Source organism: Notamacropus eugenii, chromosome 2 (assembly GCF_028372415.1).
Source record: "Notamacropus eugenii isolate mMacEug1 chromosome 2, mMacEug1.pri_v2, whole genome shotgun sequence".
In the NCBI taxonomy this organism is placed as follows: Eukaryota; Metazoa; Chordata; class Mammalia; order Diprotodontia; family Macropodidae; genus Notamacropus; species Notamacropus eugenii.
In genome coordinates this window covers 525,396,190-525,416,163 of record NC_092873.1, presented here as the reverse complement: position 1 = coordinate 525,416,163, position 19,974 = coordinate 525,396,190, and the positions used below count along the sequence as shown (strand labels likewise).

At 41.6% G+C, this 19,974-nt stretch overlaps 2 protein-coding genes across 9 annotated transcripts in view; one reads left to right on the top strand and one right to left on the bottom strand.

Moving 5' to 3' along the window:
* The window catches only part of JAK1 (Janus kinase 1), a 140,000-nt gene extending 128,841 nt beyond the window's left edge, over positions 1-11,159 (top strand). For all 6 annotated transcript variants that reach the window (XM_072649741.1, XM_072649738.1, XM_072649739.1 and 3 more), the window contains 9 exons: positions 607-758; positions 1,515-1,665; positions 1,834-1,928; positions 3,291-3,483; positions 4,807-4,931; positions 6,409-6,581; positions 7,492-7,609; positions 8,552-8,662; positions 9,364-11,159. In XM_072649741.1, coding sequence (XP_072505842.1) covers positions 607-758; positions 1,515-1,665; positions 1,834-1,928; positions 3,291-3,483; positions 4,807-4,931; positions 6,409-6,581; positions 7,492-7,609; positions 8,552-8,662; positions 9,364-9,459 — 1,214 coding nt within the window. In that variant the 3' untranslated portion in view covers positions 9,460-11,159. The remainder of the gene's footprint in view (positions 1-606; positions 759-1,514; positions 1,666-1,833; positions 1,929-3,290; positions 3,484-4,806; positions 4,932-6,408; positions 6,582-7,491; positions 7,610-8,551; positions 8,663-9,363) is intronic.
* The window catches only part of RAVER2 (ribonucleoprotein, PTB binding 2), a 100,193-nt gene continuing 91,374 nt past the window's right edge, over positions 11,156-19,974 (bottom strand). For all 3 annotated transcript variants that reach the window (XM_072649742.1, XM_072649744.1, XM_072649745.1), the window contains exon 12: positions 11,156-13,956. In XM_072649742.1, the coding sequence (XP_072505843.1) occupies positions 13,807-13,956 (150 nt within the window). In that variant the 3' untranslated portion in view covers positions 11,156-13,806. The remainder of the gene's footprint in view (positions 13,957-19,974) is intronic.

Here is a 19,974-nt window from a genome sequence, read left to right as displayed (position 1 = left end):
CTATGAGGATTCAGCGGGAGGCAATGTAGGTAGCACAGTGGAGCCCTCGATTTTGAGTCAAAGGATCTGGGTTTGAATGCTGACTCTGCCATCTTGCCCTTGGGCAAGTGACTCCATCTCCCTAAGCATCTCTTTCCTGGTCCGTAAAATGAGGGTCTGGACTTAATGACTCTGAGGATTCTAAGATCCTCTGGATAATGCAGGGGATGGTGGCACTTTGGGATCTCAAAGCCCAATAGAAATGTGAGCTGTTATTTTTAGAACACTGAGGGCAGGAGATATTTAAAACGTGTATGAGTTTCACTCATAGGCTGAGTTATTGACTGGGGAAGAAGGAGTAGAAGGAGGAAATGAGATGGTGAAGAACATGATGATGAGGAAGAAGAAGGAGGAGGAGGAGAAGACAACTTTATGTACCGCTTGTGATATAGTTGCTAAAAGTATTTCACAGATGACAGAGCCCATCCATGTCCATGGTCACACAGCCAGTGAATGTCAGAGGCAGAGTTCGAGCCTGAGTTTTTCTAACCTCCCGTCAGTTTTAGGATGTTCATTTCAAAAACTAGAATTTTAATATTGTATTTGGGGGAAATCTTTTTTTGGCAGAGTGTGTGGAACGGATTCCATGGATTGCACCAGAGTGTGTGGATGACTCCAAGAACCTGAGTGTGGCTGCTGACAAATGGAGTTTTGGCACGACCCTCTGGGAGATCTGCTACAATGGAGAAATCCCCTTGAAAGATAAGACACTAGCAGAGGTAACTAGATAGACGAAGCATTATTAGGTGCCAGGCACCATTCTAAGGGAGGTGGATGCAAATCCAAGCAAGAAAGCTTGCCAATAATATAAGCTTGCTGTTAGTCAACAAGCATTATTATATACTTACTGTATGCCAGGCATGTCTCTGTCCTCAAGGAGTTTACATCCTAAGGAGGGAGGAAAATATGTGATAGAAAGCTGGGAGTGTGCGTGTGTGTGTGTGTGTGTGTGTGTGTGTGTGTGTGTGTGTGTGTGTGTGTGTGTGTGTGTGTAATTGGTTAGGAAGGTGGAGCCCTAGATCTGGGCAAGATAAGGCAAAAGCTCACAGCCTGGTTCCAGAATTAAATTCCAGGTTCCCACTGGAAAGGAGTTGGGATGATGAATGGAAAACAAGTGGTGATATGACTTGGAGATACCTCCCCCGGTTTTCGATGCTTCCCCGTCCCACAATTGCTTGTGAGGTTCAAGGGAAGGTATTTGGCACTGAACATCATTTGGTCAACAAGCATTTGCACCAAATGTTATGCTAAGTTCTAAGGGTACAAAGAAAGGCAAAAACCAGCCCCTTTCTTCAAAGAACTCAGCTTCTAATGGTATATGGGTAAACGGGAGGTCATCTCCAAGGGAAGGCACTAGCATTAAGAAAAATAAATAGATGAATGAAACCTTCTGTCCCAAGGGAACATGGGTAAGTGCTATGCTTGGTCTTTGCTGTTTCCAGCGCCTCACCTGTGGCTCTCCTCATTTCTTCCAGAAAGAGCGATTTTATGAAGGTCGAGTTATGCCAGTCACGCCCTCATGCAAGGAACTGGCTGACCTGATGACTCAGTGCATGAACTATGATCCTAGTCAGAGACCCTTCTTCCGAGCCATCATGAGAGACATCAATAAACTAGAGGAACAAAGTAAGTCCTTCCTTGCTCCAGTGATGATAAGCAGGCATCCTGGAAGCTGGCTATGGGTGTGTTCACACCCGGGAGCACATGGGACCCAGAGTCCTTGTTAAAGCATGTGTTGGAATTGGAAAAAACAAATAGCTTAAAAACAAAGCCTTTCTTTTTCTACTTTTCTAGACCCAGATATTCTTTCAGAGAAACAGCCAACAACTGAGGTAGATCCCACCCATTTTGAAAAACGGTTCTTGAAGAGGATCCGTGATTTGGGAGAGGTAAATGCACAGCAGTAAAGAAACACTTTCTGTTGGATAGTATTTTTCATGCTCTGGATGCTTTCTTATCCATCACTATTTTGGACTCAGAGTAACCAAGGAAGGTGGGGAGAGTGGGTGTGTAACTCCCCTTTGGGTACCCAGTTGGCAGAGGGTAATATCAAGACTGGAATGCAGATCTTCCACCTCCTAGACCAGGGTTCTTTCCACTATCCTGAGCTACTTCTCCAAATGGTCCTACTGGCCGATGAATCCTGTCCTGGGACCTATGAACCCTAGTATCTCATTATGGATGGCAGCTAGCGGGTGAAATGTTGGAACAGAGTCAGGAAGAGGGACGTTCTTATCTTGCCTCAGATACCTACTGGGGCAGCTAAGTGGTGCAGTGGATAGAGCACCAGTGCAGGACTCAGGAGGACCTGAGTTCAAATCTCACCTCAGACACTAGACTCTCACTAACTGTGTGACCTTGGGCAAGTCACTTAACCCTAATTGCCTCATCCTGGGTCATCTCCAGTCATCCTGATGAATATCCGGTCACTGGATTCAGATGGCTCTGGAGGAGAAGTGAGGCTGGTGACCTGAACAGCCCTCCCTCACTCAAAGTCCAGTGCAAGTCATGTCATTATTTCTCTGATGGCATGGTCTTCTTTGGCAATGAAGGACAAACACACGAACACACAGATATCTACTAGCTGTGTGACCCCGGGCAAGTCACTTGCTAAAATGGAGGAGTTGGACTCTTGGTGGATGTGGTTTCAGCATCTGTTAAGCACTAATCATCTTACCCTGTGTCAGGCACTGTGCTAAGCACTTCACAGTTATTGTCTCATTCTGTCCTCACAATAACCCTGGGAAGTAGGTGTTCTTATTATCCCATTTTACAGATGAGGAAACTGAGGCAGTCAGGGTTTAAGTGACTTGCCCAGGTTTACACAGTTAGGAAGTGTCTAAGGGCACATTTGAACTCATGTCTTCCTGATTCAGGTGTTCTACGCCACTGTCTCTGACAGGATACTGAGACTAACTTTGAAGGAAGTCAGAGATTCTAGAATAGAGGTAGAAGTGAAGAGGGAGTGCATTCCAGACATGGAGGATATCTGGGGTGAAGGTGCGAGGATGGGAAATGGAATCTTGTATATAAGGAACAGCAAATAAGCTTGATTCTGAACCTGTTCTGTGACCTCTCCCTCTCTGCCTTTTCTCCTTCTTCTCCCTCTCCTCCTCCCTCTCCCCCTGTCCCTCTCCTCCTCTTGTCTCTCCTTCTTTCCTTCTTCCCTCCCTCTCTCCCTCCCTCCGTCCCTTCCTCCGTCTGTCTCTCTCTCTCCCTCTGTCTCTCTGTCTTTCTCTCTCACCACCCAGGGTCACTTTGGGAAAGTAGAACTCTGCAGGTATGACCCTGAGGGGGACAATACTGGTGAGCAAGTTGCAGTCAAGTCTCTGAAGCCAGAGAGTGGAGGCAACCAGATCGCTGACCTGAAGAAGGAGATCGAAATCTTGAAGAACCTTTATCATGAAAACATTGTGAAATACAAAGGGATTTGTACAGAAGATGGTATGAGATGCTTTCCTATGGGGTGGGGCCTGGCTCATGCTGATATCAGAGCTAGATGTCAGGATGGGAGGGGGGGGCAGGGTGAGGGGAAAAGGAAGCTGAGCCTCACGCTTCTAAAGGACATAAAGCCAAGCCAGCTGCCCGCCTTCTAGCCTGCTGGTTGATCTGGCCTCTCTTCCTGCATAGGACCCAAGCCTTGTCCAGAGCAGTGTTCAGCACAGAGCCTGGAATACTTTGGAATAGTGCCCAATGCTGTCCTACCCAGCAAGCTTCCCTTCAGTATCCAAATCTTTGAGCTCCTTTCCCTGAGCAAGGGAAGAGTCCTGGATAGTTCTAGACTTTTAATAACCTCACATGGCCACTGGCATTGCTCAGCTGAGAGCAACCAGATTGGATGGTCTGCCAAACAGTATTTGCCTTACTTTCTTACTGTTGGTTTAGATTGATTAGTGCATTAGTCAGTCAATGAACAAGCATTTATTAAGCACTTACCATATGCCAGGAACTTCACTAAGGGCTGAGGATGCAAAGAAAGTCAGAAAATACTGAAAGAACCCACAGTCTACTGGAGGAGAAACCATGCAAACTATTAGGCAGAGAGTCCCCTCAGTAAAAGGATTTGTTCTGTAAAACTTGTACTCAGACAGAAAAAACATACCCAAGGACCTAGAAGGTCACCTGTGGCCTTGAGGCTGCAGGTTCCCCAGCCCTGGTACAGGATAAGTTGGAAATAGCCAAGAGAGGGAAGCTGTTAGCTTTGGATTTCTAATTGTTGCCATGTGGTCATCCATTCATTCAAAACACATGTAGTCAGCACTTGTCTGTGGGAACTGCTTTTCACCTGGGGCCAGGTAGAGGTGTGATAGAAAAATACTCACCACCATTTGTGCTAGTGCCTATCCCCTCATATGATTCTCTCTGGGACCTTGTGACGAAGGGCTTTTCTTATGCTCATTTTATAGAAGAGACTCAGGTTCCAGGGTTAAGAAATCTCTTGGATAGAAGGGTCAGTAAAATGCTTGAGTGGAGATTTGATCTCAGGCTTTCCCAGTTCTAGAGCCCACACTTTACACTAGACCAAAATATCTTCCTCAACTACCTAAGAGACACAGGCTCTACTTTCCAGCTGTCTGGAGAATATAGACGCCATTTATAATTGGTAGTGTGTCTTTAAAATCAATCACTTGAAGAAGAGTTGTCTTCTAACCTAGTCATCTGGGTTTCTTTTTCTCATGGTTTATTTAGAAGCCAGCAGGAAAATGAGTTAATCAAACAGCAGCGATTTACCACCTTAGATTCTTATGCTTATTTTTTCTTAAACAGGGGGTAACAGGATTAAACTTATAATGGAGTTCCTGCCTTCTGGGAGTCTTAAGGAATATCTTCCTAGAAATAAGAACAAAATCAACCTCAAACAGCAGCTGAAGTATGCGGTTCAGATTTGTAAGGTAAGAAGGGGGTCTGATATTGGATGCCCCTTCCCTGGGAAATTAGCTCTTCATTGGCTAGTGTTGTTCAATCCTTTTTCAGTCATGTCCAACTCTCTGTGACCTATTTGGGGTTTTTTGGCAGAGGTACTGGAGGTACTGGAGTGGTCATTTCCTTCTCAGCTCATTTTACAGATGAGAAAACTGAGGCAAATAGGGTGAAGTGACTTGTCCAGGGTTGCACAGCTGGTAAGTGTCTGAGGCTGGACTTGAACTCAGGGGGGGATGAGTCTTCCTGACTCCAGACCTGGAGCTCTGTGCACTATGATGTCCCCAGCTGCCTTTGTGGTTTGTCAGTTTTTCACCTGGCTAATTTAATGTTTTATTTTTACAAGGTCACGGGATCTAGGATTTAGAACAGAAAGGACCTTAGGTTAGCTGGTCCAACTTCCTCATTTTCCATGAGAAAATGAGCCTTCAAGAGGATAGGCGACCTGTCCCACGTCATACATGTAGTCAGTTTACCAGTACTTAATATGTGCCAGGTACTGCACTAACCATTTATCCTCACAACAGCCCTGGGATGTAGGTACTGGCAGTGTGGCAAATAGGCCACTAGGGGGCACCATATGCAGAGTGCCAGGCCTGGAGACAGGGAAACTCATCTTTCTGAGTTCAAATCTAGCCTCAGACACTCAGACACTTACTTGTTGTTTGCTTCAGTTTCCTCATCTATAAAATGGCAAACCACTCCAGTCTCTCTGCCAAGAAAAGCCCACATGGGGTCACGGAGAGTGGGACACAGCTGGAAACTACTCAACAATAAATCCACAAATGTGTGTTTTTCTAAGTCAGTCTGTGGCTTGCAGGTCTCTTTCTGTATTGTTTGGTGACCCCGGCCCGGAAGACCAGGAATTGCTGGTCTGGGGTCCTGCCCTAACATGGTGGTTCTGGGCAGAATACACCAATGGAAGAAGGGCCCACAGGGGCAGTCAGGAAGCAGCTGAGATTGGGCAGCTTAGTCCAGAATTGCAGTTGGGATTTGGCCCCTGCAGGGCCACTGTAGGGAATGGGGTCATCGTGGCCTAGTGGATAGAGCACTGAACTTTCTTAGAGAAGGAAGCTCTACAGAGCTGAAAGAAAGTGCAGCTAAATTACTTGATGTGATCATGTCCTCTTGACGACAGTGATTTCATCAGTGTAGGAATTACTGGGGTGGAAATACCTTTCCCTGAGGCAGAACCATGACTGTAAATTGCAGTCTGGGGGTCCTGAAAAGTGAAATGATGTCCAGTAGAGCTACTAAGTGTCAGAAGTGGGATTTGAACACAGGGCTTCCCAACTCCACATCTATCCTGTGTCTACCAGGTCATGCTACCCCTGTGAGGAGTCATTGCTGGGTTAAAAAAAAATGAAGAAAAAACATCCTTGAGGCCATACAGATGGTCATTTTTGGTGAATACAACAAGGGAGCCTTACTCTCTTTTTCCTTCCTCAGGGGATGGACTATCTGGGGTCCTGTCAGTATGTCCACCGAGATTTGGCAGCCAGAAATGTCCTTGTTGAAAATGAGCACCGCGTGAAGATTGGAGATTTTGGTTTAACGAAAGCCATCGAAACAGATAAGGAGTACTACACAGTGAAAGATGATCGGGACAGTCCTGTTTTCTGGTAAAGAGCAGAGCCAAAGAGCAAAGTAGACACAGAACATTGCTTGACGTTCTTGCAGCAATCCATTGAGGCGATTTATGCCCCCATATTATGGATGAGAACACTCATCCATGTAGTATGGAGGTGATTTGGGGTCATCAAAGCCCAATATCCCACTGGTTTGGAAAGGTTTAGGGTGCAGTAAGGGATTCCTTCATCCATTTCATGAGATCTAAGATGTAGAGCTTGCAGGTTTCTCAGAGGTCATCTAGTGCGTGCAGATGGAGAAACTGAAGGCCATCCTCCATTGTTTTAGGATTAGCCTGGCTGTTTGGAAAGGCTCATCATCCTAAGATTGGTCAGAGGAACTCATTAAGCCATTTGCTAAGATTAAATGGAGCCATGTTGCACAGTGGGTAGAACTGGCCTCAGTCAGAAAAGCCTGGGTTCAGGTGCTGCCTCTGATACATGATGACCCTGGCAAATCTCTGACCCTGTCAGTGCCACAGCCTGACAGATTTTATATTCAAGAACTGTCACAGATCTGCTTTGGTAATGGGATTTCCCTCCATTTGTGAAATTTTCCCCTACAGAAAAAGGGTGGCTGTGATCAGTGGGAGGAGTACCTTTGGCATCAGGGAAAATGTGAATCTTGGAAATAGCAACGTTTCTGTCACTTGCCTCTCATTATACTCTTTGAGGCTAAGACAGTGCTCTTCTCACTAGTTCCAAAGAGGTGAAATGTGCAGATATTCTTATCTGAGTTACTGAGGAGGAGACTGAGGGTCTGAGAGGCGAGCCCCAGAACCAGGTCTCTAGACTCGTCCCCAGAACTCCCACTAACTCTGATCTATTTCATTTGTGAGCAATGATGTCTGTCAGTTTCTCACTCCAAGAAAATCACATGATTCATATTGTCTTTCCTTTCCAGGTATGCCCCAGAGTGTTTAGTTCAGTGCAAATTTTATATCGCCTCTGATGTCTGGTCATTTGGGGTCACGTTACATGAACTCCTCACCTACTGCGATTCAGAATCCAGTCCCATGGCGGTAATTGTTTTTCTTTCTTTTTTTTCCCCAAAGGTCACATAAATAAAAGGAGCCCTTTTTGCCACTCTAACTGTCCACTCCTGACTAATTTCCTGAGTCTGTTAAAATGGGATGTTATAATAGAGACTTAACTCAGTTGGAGATAAAAAATTGATTTTTCCCATTTGAGTTAGTTTATTCAACAAATAAATATTGAATTCTTGTGCTATATGTTTTGAGCTACATATTACAAAATAATAATGGTCTAGTCCTGGCCCCCAAGGAGGTAGGAAAATAAGATCAGTAATAATAATAGCTAGAATTTCTACAGTGCTTTAAGGTTGTCTCATTCAATCTTCATGAAAAAGGTAGGTGCTTTTATTTGCCCCTGTTTTACAGATAGGGAAACTGAGGCTGTGAGAGTTTAAGTGACTTGCCTAAGGTCACACAACTAGAGAGTTTATAAGGCTGAACTTGAACTCAAGTCTTCCTGACAGACAACTTTTAAATGCCAAAGAGGAGCACAGAAAGGCAGATTGCTGAGATCAGGGAAAGGCATGATCCTTGTACCCTGGAAGGGTCAGAGAAGCTTCAAAGAGCACTTGAGAGATATGAACTAGATTCTGAAGGACAGCATTTAAGTCATTAGTAGTAGTGGTAGTATCATTAGTAGTAGCAGTAGTAGTACTAGTAGGTAGTGGGAGTAAGAGCAGCCACAACAACCACAACAGTAATAATAGAGGGGTAGGAGGAAAGAAAAGTAAAAAGAGAAGATGACACCAGATGGATGAGGGCCATGAATGCCCAGCAAGAAAAGTAGACATTATCCTGTAGGTAAGGGAAAGAGTAAAGCCAGTTTTACTGCTTATCCTTAAAACAAGCGAACAAGAAATTGAAAGTGAGATGAAATTGTTAACTAACACAGCCCGGGCCAAATACCTTCGATGGTTTTGTTTTGTCCAGATGTTCTTAAAGATGATCGGCCCCACTCAAGGGCAGATGACCGTCACAAGGCTTGTGCGTGCATTAAAGGATGGAAAACGTTTGCAGTGCCCACCTAACTGCCCAGAAGAGGTATTCATGTGACATTCCATTGTAACACACACCAAGAAGCTAAAGACCATTGGGTCAGATGGGGATCCTGGGTGGAGAGGAGGTAGATAATGAGAGGGAAGATCTTCCTTAAAAGATACTGTTGAGACATGAGGGAAAAAATTCACTCCACACCTTGAGCCAAATCGCTTACTCCATATTATGTCTCCCTCTGTCTTTATATGTTTTGCCATCTCTAAGCCCACTAAGGCAGGTAGAACTTTGAGACTGAATGTGGTGTGACTAAGTTATGTTATCTTTTCTGCATTCAATATAGCCTTCAATTTTTATGAATTTAAAACTATAATGACAAAACGTCATAAGAGATAATTTTGGCTATAATTAAGCAGTAGGAATTGGGAGAAGGATATAAATGAAGCATGAGGGGTGTGCAAATTCATTTCCAATGTGGAATTTGATCAATCAGCTCCAGGCTTCTTCTATCTATAATCTTGGACTTAGAACTGGTAGCATTTTGAGTTTGCATGGACATTGGGTGAACCAATAAGCTTGTTGAACTTTTTGCAAATTGTATCCAGTTCAGTTACATCTTTCTGCCAAATACTCTCTAATCTCATTTTAAATTATCTCTTTTTTGACTCATAACTTTCATTTTTTAAAATCCACTTTGAAAAGCAAACCCAAACAATACCAACATTTTTGCTACTGCTTTTTTTTTACAGGTTTACCAACTGATGAAGAAATGCTGGGAGTACCAACCAAACAATAGAACATCCTTTCAGAACCTCATTCGTGGATTTGAAGCACTTATAAAATAAGATCCTATCAATTCAAACATTGCTTTAAGTGCCTACTGTGTGCAAGGCACTTCTCTAAGTGTTGGGGCATGAGCATCCCCCCAAAAAACATTTTTTTTGTTTGCATTGCCCAACAGTTGGTGGTTTGCCCTCTCTAGAAGTTAAGTCCCTAAGCTCAGTTGAGGGGTGGGGAGGGTTCTTTTTTTTCAAAAAAATTTAAAACATTTGTATTCTCCCCAAATTTCATCATTCATTCATAAAGTATTTATGTGTTCAGAGGGGCTTAACATCTTCAGATGTTTCTTTATCGGTGATGATAAGAAACTCACATTTTTTAAGCACTCCTCTTGTTGGAAGATGTCTACCACCGGTCACTGCAGATGGCGGCTCTCATATTACTGGGCTTGCTGGCCGCTCATGGTTTTAGTAACACTCACGTGACTTCTCACAAGAATGGTTATTTCCAGCAGCAAGAAAGCTGGCCCAAATCCTCCCTCAAATTATTTGCTTTCTCTGGTGGTTACGAGTTATGATATGAAACTGAGTCCATTTTTCTGACTTGTCAAATTGAGGCAGGGGCTGTAGGCTGATCAAATTACCTTTCATTGTACATACAAACTTCCAGTATCTAATCAAATGGACCAAACCTTCTATCAAATGCCAGTTCGCATACTGACCTTTGAAAATGAAGGGAATTCTACTTGAGCTCTTCTTCTCACAAGTCATCTTCTTGGATCTCTGGTGACCATCTGTAAAAAGACTGACTGGACAAAGGGATGCAGCCTGTGCCTACTGGACAGGACCTCTTTCTGTCTGAATCTGAACTGACCTGGGAATTGAATGGATGGCGTTGACCTTGTTATCAACATGTTCTAACCAGCTGAGCTAGAAGAGTCCCAATATCACGCGATAGGTTTTCTTTCTTTTCATTCTTTTTTAAAAATAAAAACGCAAATGTACTTTTTTTAATTTTCAAACTTTGCCACAAAAAGAAATTCTTCCTAAGGATTTAGACACTTAAGAAGTCAAGCTGGTTTTATAAAACCACAAGTCTGTGGTTTTATGTTGGATGGAAACCATTTAGACACACCATGTAAACTGTATTATAATTTAGGGTGTTTCTGTACTTGACATGAAAAGGCAAAAGGTCTTTATGTAATGAGCATAGGCACAGAGCCAATAATCATTACGGGGAGCCGCTAGATATTGACTACATCCCCATCACATAGAACAGGGACGCTGAGACAAGGTAGCAGAACGCCACCTAGAGGAATCTTACTGCTTGGAAGCTAGTGCTGGCTGAAAGGTGTGTACCAACTTTGGGGATTGCTTGGGGATAGCTAGCTAGCCAGTTAAAATGATGTGGTCGCCAGTCGAATGTGAATATGAATAGTTTTTGGAATGTCTGTCTGAAGAGTCACTCAAAACTCCATAGTACTAGTGTGCCATTGCTTTTCACCTTTTTATCTCAAAAAATGCTTTTTGGAAAGATTCAGGGCTGGCAATAGAGACAGACAGATGGACAGATGGAGAGATGGCCTGTTCAAATTTGTGTAGTGAGCTAAGGACTTCATTTTATACCCTTGCCCACATCTGTGTGTTTGTCTGATGCAGGTAGTGGAATGTTCCAGCATTACCCACAATTGTACCTGTTTGGAACCTGTGTACAACCTATATGCACTTTGTTACTCTTTATACAAATAAATATAATAAAGAATTGACATGCATATGTCTTTTTAATATTAAGAATTAGATGAACACAGCATTTTAGTTTGATTACATAGAAAAATAATTATAATACAGAATCTTTATGGTTCCCCCTTCTCCCCAATAATGGGCCAGGTTACTGATTATAGTAAAAAGCAATAGGGGTAACCCAGATAAAAAATTCCCAGCACCCCCAACTCTTTCCTTTTGGCCAGGGTTTCAATCCTCTACACAAAAGAACTCTGATGGGTCCGTGCAGCTGCTTGTTAACGATCCTGATTTTAGAGTTTTCTTTCTTCACTTTCCTGTTTCCTTCTCTTGAGAAGGACTACTGATCCCTGAAAACACTGGATGCAAGGCAGGAAGGAACAAGGGAAAGGAAAGCATGGGGCATAGATCAGTTATGAGGGAGTTGTCAAATAAACACATTATACGGCTGAAGATGAGAAGCAGCATGGTAGGGCTGATCATCAGGACATCTGGTGCTCAAGCCCCTCCCCTCTCTGTACCCCCTTCCTTGCTGGATGACCCTGGACAGATCACTTGACCTACAGCAGATGCTCATATGGCATCTTCACTGGTAGAGGAAGTTTCTCCATTGGGAGTTCCCTTTATCAATGAAATCATGAATCTAGCCCGAATGAAATCATTTGCAAGTTGAAGAACTCTTAGAAAGAGCTATGTAACTACCTCAGTTTAATTTTCAAAACATCCGATCAATCAACAAGCATTTATTAAGTGCCTACTGTGTGCAAGGCACTTGGCTACATGCTGGAGTTAAATAGATGCGTTTAAGGAACAGAAAGAATAGGCAGGAAGTGAAGCAAATTAAAATTCTCTACAGAGTGCACAAAGCATGAGGAAGCATCAACACCATCCGACATAATGAAAACAGGGAAGCTTTTCTTTGTGTCTCAAACATAAGAAATTTTAAAAATGGCCGAGGACACCTTTAATTCTATTGTGCACAAGCTTGAGGTCCTTAAAGAACCACGGTTGATGGGATCAGTTACAGCACTGGGACCTCACACACTTTCTGGATCGCAGGGCTTTCCTGTATCCTTCAGGCTTAGCGATAGCGCTGTCCAGTATTGTACAGGTTACGGTCTACACTGAAGATCGTAAATAAAGGGTTAGGTTCATGGGGGAGGGAGAGGACAAGCATTTATTAAGCACCTACTATGTGCCAGGCCCTATGCTAAGTGCTTTACAAATATCTCATTTGATCCTCAAGATCAAAGAGGTAATAAATACTGGTACCACAATAGGCTCCTTCAGAATAATAATAGTCAAAACTAGCATTCACATAGTGCTTTGACATTTGCAAAAGCATTTGCTTATCTCCTGGGGTAACAGGAAGATACTGATCCCTTGACTGCTTTGGAAGAATGATGGAGTGGACCACCAAAATGAGAGTGACTGAACGTAGGAAGCCAGGTAAGGAGCCTTGGCCTTCCTGCCAACCACAAGTCCATGGTGAATGAATGTCAAGTGTGGACAGAGTCAAATTCATGGACACTTTGGAGGGCCAAAGGCCTTTCCCCAAAGCCCCCAGAGCCTTTAAAGGCAAGCTAAAGTTAGCCAGCTCCCTCTTGTGAGGACTCGATTACCCAAGCCAAAAGAAGTGGTGACAACATCAAGATGAGTTTTTCACAATTACAACTGAAAAAGAAAAGTGATTCTAGGCTATTTAGTTGTTTTTCACTGTTTCACACATGTAAGTAGAAAAAAGTGATTTTTAAAATGCAAAGTAATTCTCATACTTTCCAAATAAAATAACTACAAAAGAAATAAAGCTATGGCTAACCGTCTTCTACCAAACAATCACACTACCTGTATGTCTCCACATGGAGTTTGTGCTGCAAAGCTGATTGTATGCCAGAAATTTCTTTTTGCACATAAAGCTTTCTCAAAAAAAAAAAAAAAAGTCATGGCTGTTGCTTGAAACATGCTTTTTTACAACTATGGACAAAGCTCAGATGATCATAGACTTCAAAGGAAACTTAAAGGTCCAGACTCTTCATTTTGTAGATGAGGAAAGTAGAGAATTTAGGTATGCTTAAGGTGAACAAAGTGGTAAGTAACAGAAAGTAGTTACGCGAACCCAGGTCCTTGGACTCCAAATCCAGAACTTTTCCTGCTAGCTCATGATATCTCACACCTATAAAGGAAACTTACTAGCTGAAATAGATTGAAATGCACGTTGGCTTACAGGGTCAATTAAAAGGAAAAAAAGATCAACCTGTCATTAGACTCACCCTTCTAAGGCTCAGAAACAAGGGTTTCTTCTTTATTGCTTTAGATGATAAGAGAAGGTATCAAAATAATTATGGGAAAATCGGTTTCTGCAGTCAGAAAATAAGGAACATTGTTAATCTCAGCAATCTATGATAGGTTTAACACATTATTTAGGATGCACCTAATACTAGCAGGAAATGGTCTCCGTGGATGTCTTCTTTTTTAAAATTATTGCTTCTTATTTTCATTTGGCAAATCTGCCATCTGTGAAGCACTCAACGTTCCTCCTGGGAACAGCAATCTGTTTATTTTTTTTTTCAAGGAGATGGCTAGTCTGGCCGACTTTAAGGCAGCGATGAACAGCAGAGGTCCTGGAAATGAGCTACGCACAGCAGACGGGAAGACCGACCAATGGAGGGAACCTCAGTAGACACGCTTCTTCTTTAAGTAGGATTCTGCATAATACCCTCCTGTGCCCTGAGAATGTTGGTCAACAAATTCCACCGAGCTCCCTTCGGGGGCAGAAATGAGGTATGAAGAGCCTCGCTTTTCATTTCGTAAAGGTGAAGAGACCTGGAAGAAAGTAACCATTAAAAAGTAACCAATAAAATCTTAAGCTCAGAGTTTGTCATTTATTAAAAGTATGTAGTATAGCGGACACCTGCCCTCCAGCTTCACCAGTTTCCCATGACTTTCTTGATTTCATGCAGAAAAGAAAATGGCATAAGAAGCACCTGGCAATTTCCTCCCAGAAATTCACCTGCTCATATATTAAAACAACAGAAAGTGTGGGAAAAAGTCATGCAGTGACTCTATAAAGCCTGAGAGTGGGAACCAAAAGATAATATGCATAAGATTATATGCTACAGACAGGAACAGAGACCGTGGAAAGGAAAATCACTTTCCTCTTTTTTCCTCTCTCCATTTCTCTGCCTGAAGAGTAAACATTTTAATCAAATTGTTTCTATCTCCCTCTATCTTGTTTCTATCTCCCTGCTACATTTGTTTCTATCCCCACTTCTATCTCCTCCTTTCTTCCCTTCTCTCCTTTCTCCTCCGTTTCCCCCATCTCTCTCCTCCCTCTGCCTTCCTTTTCTCTCTCCCTTTTTCCTTTCTTCCCTTCTCTCCATCCTCTTTCTCTCTCTCCCCTCTCTTCTTTCTCTTCTCTCCCCTTCTCCTCTCTCACTTCCTCTCCCTCACCCTTCCTAATCTCTCTCCTCCTCCCCTTTCCCTTTCCTCTATCTCTCTATCCTTCTCCTTCTCCATTCCCTCTTTCTCTCACCTTCTTCTACAACCTTCCCTCTCTCTTCCCTCCCTCCCTTCTTGGTCTTTGTTATGTAGAATGGCTTTCTGGGGAGAAGGGAAAAATAGATATGAAAATGAAGGTGATGTAACAAACAAAAACTAGAATACATGCATTTTTTTAAAAGCAAATAACTTTTAAAAACTGTCCTACACAGGGATGATCACTGCTGACCAAGCTGCTTTCAAGAATGCCACCCTGACCCCAGCTTCCCTTGTTTGCAGCTTTGGCAAATAGAGTATAAAAGACTCGGTGTGGTAAGAACTATACACAAAAGGGAGTACAAACAAACTATTAAGCAAATAATATTAGAGCCCTGCATATAAGGTAGCGCAGCAGAGAGGGCACTGGGCCAGCAGTCAGGAAGCCTGAGTTCAAATCCAGTTGCAGACACTAGCTGTGTGACTCTGGACCTTGGACATTTAACCCTGCTTGCCTCAGTTTCCTCAACTGTTAAATAGGGATAATAACAGTACCTACCACACAGGGCTGTTGTGAGTCTCAAATGAGATAATAGTTGTAAAGCACTTTTAGTAGTACCTAGCACATAGTAGGTGATGACAAAATGCTTCTTTCCTCCCCTTCCCTTCCCTCCCACATACTTCCTGTTTTTGTGCCATAAAACAATTTGATTAAAATTTCTAACAAACTTTTTATTGATCTTGCAAAGATTTCCCAACATTTTATCAGTTCATATTTCTCCATGGGTGCCATGATATAGTTTTGGGGAAGAGTCAGTTTTAGTATGAATGCCAGACACGCAGAATTCTAATTTTATTTTATTTTTCTTATCATTGTCCTTTATGAAAGCACACAATACTGACTTTAAGGCTTATTCATCTACTGAATTCTTTTTCAGGTTCTAAAATTTATTCTTTGTTCTTTCTATATAGTTCATATTCTGGGCCAATCAGCTAAATTCTTAAACCTGTAATGAACTAGCCTGAAATCAACATGTATGCCTTCTAGAGTACAGGAACAATTCTGGGCCTTTGTGATGCCAAAGCAGTTTACTCTCCTCATTCTCTACCTGTGGGTATCTGGTAACTCCCTTTTATGGTATTTCTAAATGCTACGTCCTGAGAGGAAAGAACAGGAATAGTATATTGTAAAATGCAAAACATTAAGGCTACTTATTTCCAAAGAAATATGAAAAACATAACAAATAAATATACCAATAAATACAAATCTCTAAAAGAAGAGGCTTTTATCAGCATCATAAAACCTTAGCTTGAGAAAAGACTTTGAGATCCGTACAGTTGAGATTCATATAGTTCCAACCAGTCCAATTTTTCAATTACATTCATTTTGAACCAGGCATGATTTCATCTGTAGAGGGAAAAGCTAGTGAGGAAATCCTCTCTACCAATATAGACTGGTACTCATTCTACAACTTAAGAGTTTTGCCTAGGACTCTGAGAGATTAAGTGGCTTGTCCACAGTCATAATATTAGCATGTGTTAGATGTGGACTAGAACCCTGGTTTTCCTCCTTCCAAGGCCAGTGCTCTGTCATTTGACTATGCTGATTTTAGAATTTAGAGCTGGAAGGAACTTGAGAGATCATACAACCTAATGGCCCTGTTTTAGAGAAGAGAAAATGAGGATCCATAGAGCTTAAGTTACTTGCCCATGTCATGGTCATGCCCATTTAAAGTAGTTAAGTAGAAGAACTGAAATTTTAACCCAGGTTTGCCAACTCCCAATCCAGAGCTCTTTCTGTTAATGTCCTAACACATAAATTAGAATTAACTTGGTATTGCTTGTCATTAGAGTCTATAGTAACAGACACCATCTAATTGGTATTTAAACCAATTTAGTCAATGACTCAATAAGCATTTCTTAACCTGGTGTTAGATTTTTTTACTTATGAGCTCTTCCAACACTGCGGGGAAACTGAGTGAGCACAGCTTCTCCAAAAGCTTGCTCCTTTCTGGAATTTCAGGAATAAATACCACAGCACAGTGCCATCCTTGAGACATTGCACAACCATGATATTGTGATGCCTATCAATTTCTTGGGAATTTCTGGATCTCAACAAGAAATTCTTTAAAAATTCATCCAACTCTTCACCTTTCAATCTGAATTTGAAGCATATAGTAAATGATATAAATGGCATTAAGTCTTTGGGTAACATTCAGGTACTAGGTGCATTATTTTTCTCTTAGTACTTGGCAATGTTTTTCTCTATTCTTTATTCAGACCAAGGGCTTTTCACTTGGACTGTCTGATTTAAAAAAAAAATTCTGATGATTATTTTTCCATATAATTTGTTTCCTTTAAAATCTTGTGTATTGCCCAACAGCAAGTGATAGAAAGAGAAATCCCACTTAAAGGTACGGTAGACACTATAACATATCTGGGAGTCTACCTGCCAAAAGAAACCTGGGGACTATATGAACAAAATTATAAAACACTTTTTGCACAAATAAAGTCAGATCTAAGTAAGTGGGAAAATATCAGTTGCTTGTGGGTAGGCCAAGCTAATACAATAAAAGTGACAATTTTACCTAAATTAATTTACATACTCAGTGCCATACCAATCAAACTACCAGATAATTATTTTCTTGAGCTAGAAAAAATAATATCAAAATTCATCTGGAAGAACAAAAGGTCCAGAATATCAAAGGAACTAATGAAAAGTAATGCTAGGGAAAGTGACCTGGCCCTTTCAATTGTATTATAAAGCAGCAACCATCAAAACCACTGGGTACTGTCTAGGAAACAGAGGGGTAGACCAGTGGAATATGTTAGGTACTGAAGACAAAGTAGTCAATGAATATAGTAGTCTACTGTTTGATAAACCCAAGGACCCCAGCTTCTGGGATAAGAACTCAGAGTCTGACAAAAACTTCTGGGAAAACTGGATAACGGTGTGGCAGAAACTGGGCATAGACCAATGCCTGACACTCTACACAAGCATAAAGCCCAAATGGATACATGATCTAGGGCTAAAGATTGATACTATAAACAAATTAGAGGAGGAAGGAATAGTGTATCTGTTAGATTTATGGAGAATGGAGAAATTTATGACAAAACAAGAGACAGAGAACATTATGAAGTGCAAGATGGATAATTTTGCTTACATTAAACTGAAAAGTTTTTGTGCAACCAAGATTCAGAGGGATGCAGAAAACTGGGAAAGAATTTTTGTGGCTAGTGTCTGTGATAAAGGCGTCATTTTTAGAACATATAGAGAACTGAGTCAAATGTACAAAAATACAAGTCATTCCCCAATTGATAAATGGTCAAAGGATATGAACAGGCAGTTTTCAGAGAAAGAAATTAAAGCTAGCTATAGTCATCTGAAAAAATGCTCTAAATCACTATTGATTAGAAAGATGCAAATCAAAACAACTCTGAGGTACCACATCACACCTATCAGATTGGCTAGGGCAGCTAGGTGGTGCAATGGAGAGAGCACCAGTGCAGGAGTCAGGAGGACCTGAGTTCAAATCTCACCTCAGACATTTGACACTCATTAGCTGTGTGACCTTGGGCAAGTCACTTTACCCCAATTGCCTCATCCTCGATCATCTCTAGTCATTCTGATGAATATCTGGTCACTGGATTCAGATGGCTGTGGAGGAGAAGTGAGGCTGGTGACCTGCACAGCCCTCCCTCCCTCAAAACAAAGTCAAATGCAAGTCATGTCATTATTTCGCTGATGGCATGGTCTTCTTTGGTAATGAAGAACAAACACACACACACACACATCAGATTGACTAACATGACAAAACAGGAAGATGACAAATGTTGGAGAAGATGTGGAAGAGTTGGAACACTAATTCATTGTTGGTGGAGTTCTGAGCTCCAACCATTCTGGAGAGCAATTTGAAACTATGCCCAAAGGGCTACAAAAATGTGCATACCCTTTGACCCAGCAATATTGCATCTAGGACTGTATCCCAAAAAGATCATAAAAATGGGAATGGGTCCCACATGTACAAAAATATGCTCTCTTTGTGGTGGACAAAAACTGGAAATCAAGGGGATGCCTATCAATTGGGGAATAAACAGGTTGTGGTATATGAATGTAATGAATAGTATTGTGCTATAAGAAATGATGAACAGGAGGACTTCAGGGAGGCCTGGAAGGTCTTATATGATCTGATGCTGAGTGAAAGGAGCAGAACCAGGAGAACTTTGTACACAGCAACAACCACAGCGTGTGAGGATATTTTCTGGTAGACTAAGAAATTCACAGCAATACAAGGACCTAAAAAAATTCCCAATAGACTCTTGAGACAAAATGCCTTCCACATCCAGAGAAAGAACTATGGAATTGGATCGCAGAATGAAGCAGACCATTTTCTCTTGTGTTATGTTTTGTTTTGTTTTATGGTTTCTCCCAATCATTTTAATTCTTCTATGCAACATGACTAAGGTGAAAATGTATTTAATAAGAATGTATGTGTAGGACCTATGTAAGATTTCATGAGTCTCAGGGAGGGAGGGGGGAAGAATCTCAGACATACGATATGGAAGTGATTGGAGAAAACTGAAAACAAATAAAATAATTTAAAAAAATAAAATCTTGTGTATTTTAGTCTATGAATTAAAAAAAAAAATTTCAGAGAAGGGGGTGTCTGCTCAAAGGATCCAGGACACACCAGAAGGCTAAGAAGCCTTGATTCATTTTATTTTCCAGAATGATTATAATTTGAACTTCAGCCAAATGAAATCTTCTGGTTTTGTGTTAATGCACTCTTGCTTTCCTTCCTGATACCCACTTTTGTGTGTCACAAGAGGATTTCCTATTTCCTTTTCTTGGCTGTTGTAATCAACTCATACACTCTGAATTTTATGGTCAGCCACTTGCCACTCATGGAATTCAATAGGAAACTCGAATTACAGACTTTGAAAAGGAAGAAGGACACCCTTTCATGCCTGAGGTTATGGGGTTTTGAGAGACTTTCTGACTGTCTTTTGTGTATGGCCATCATGCTTGATGAAAGGTCCAGTTGGCAATGATACTGGTGTTGCATCTCACCTCTTTATCCTTCTTCTATAATGAGTGCTGGGGGAATTTTCTTAATGTTGGTCTTGGAGATGCAACCTTTAAAAGGGAATTTGGTTTTACTGCCAACTTACAGGTGGTAAGGTCTTGATCACAGATACTCAGGGGTGCCATAAGTTAAGGTTTAAACTTTAAGCAGGGTTGACTGAAAGATATTTGCCTTTTTTAAAAAACACACAGCTTTGAATTGAAGCAGTTGTATCCTATTTATTACATATAAATCTTTGGAGCAACTTTTGAAAACAAAGTCTAAGGTGGCACAATTTGGT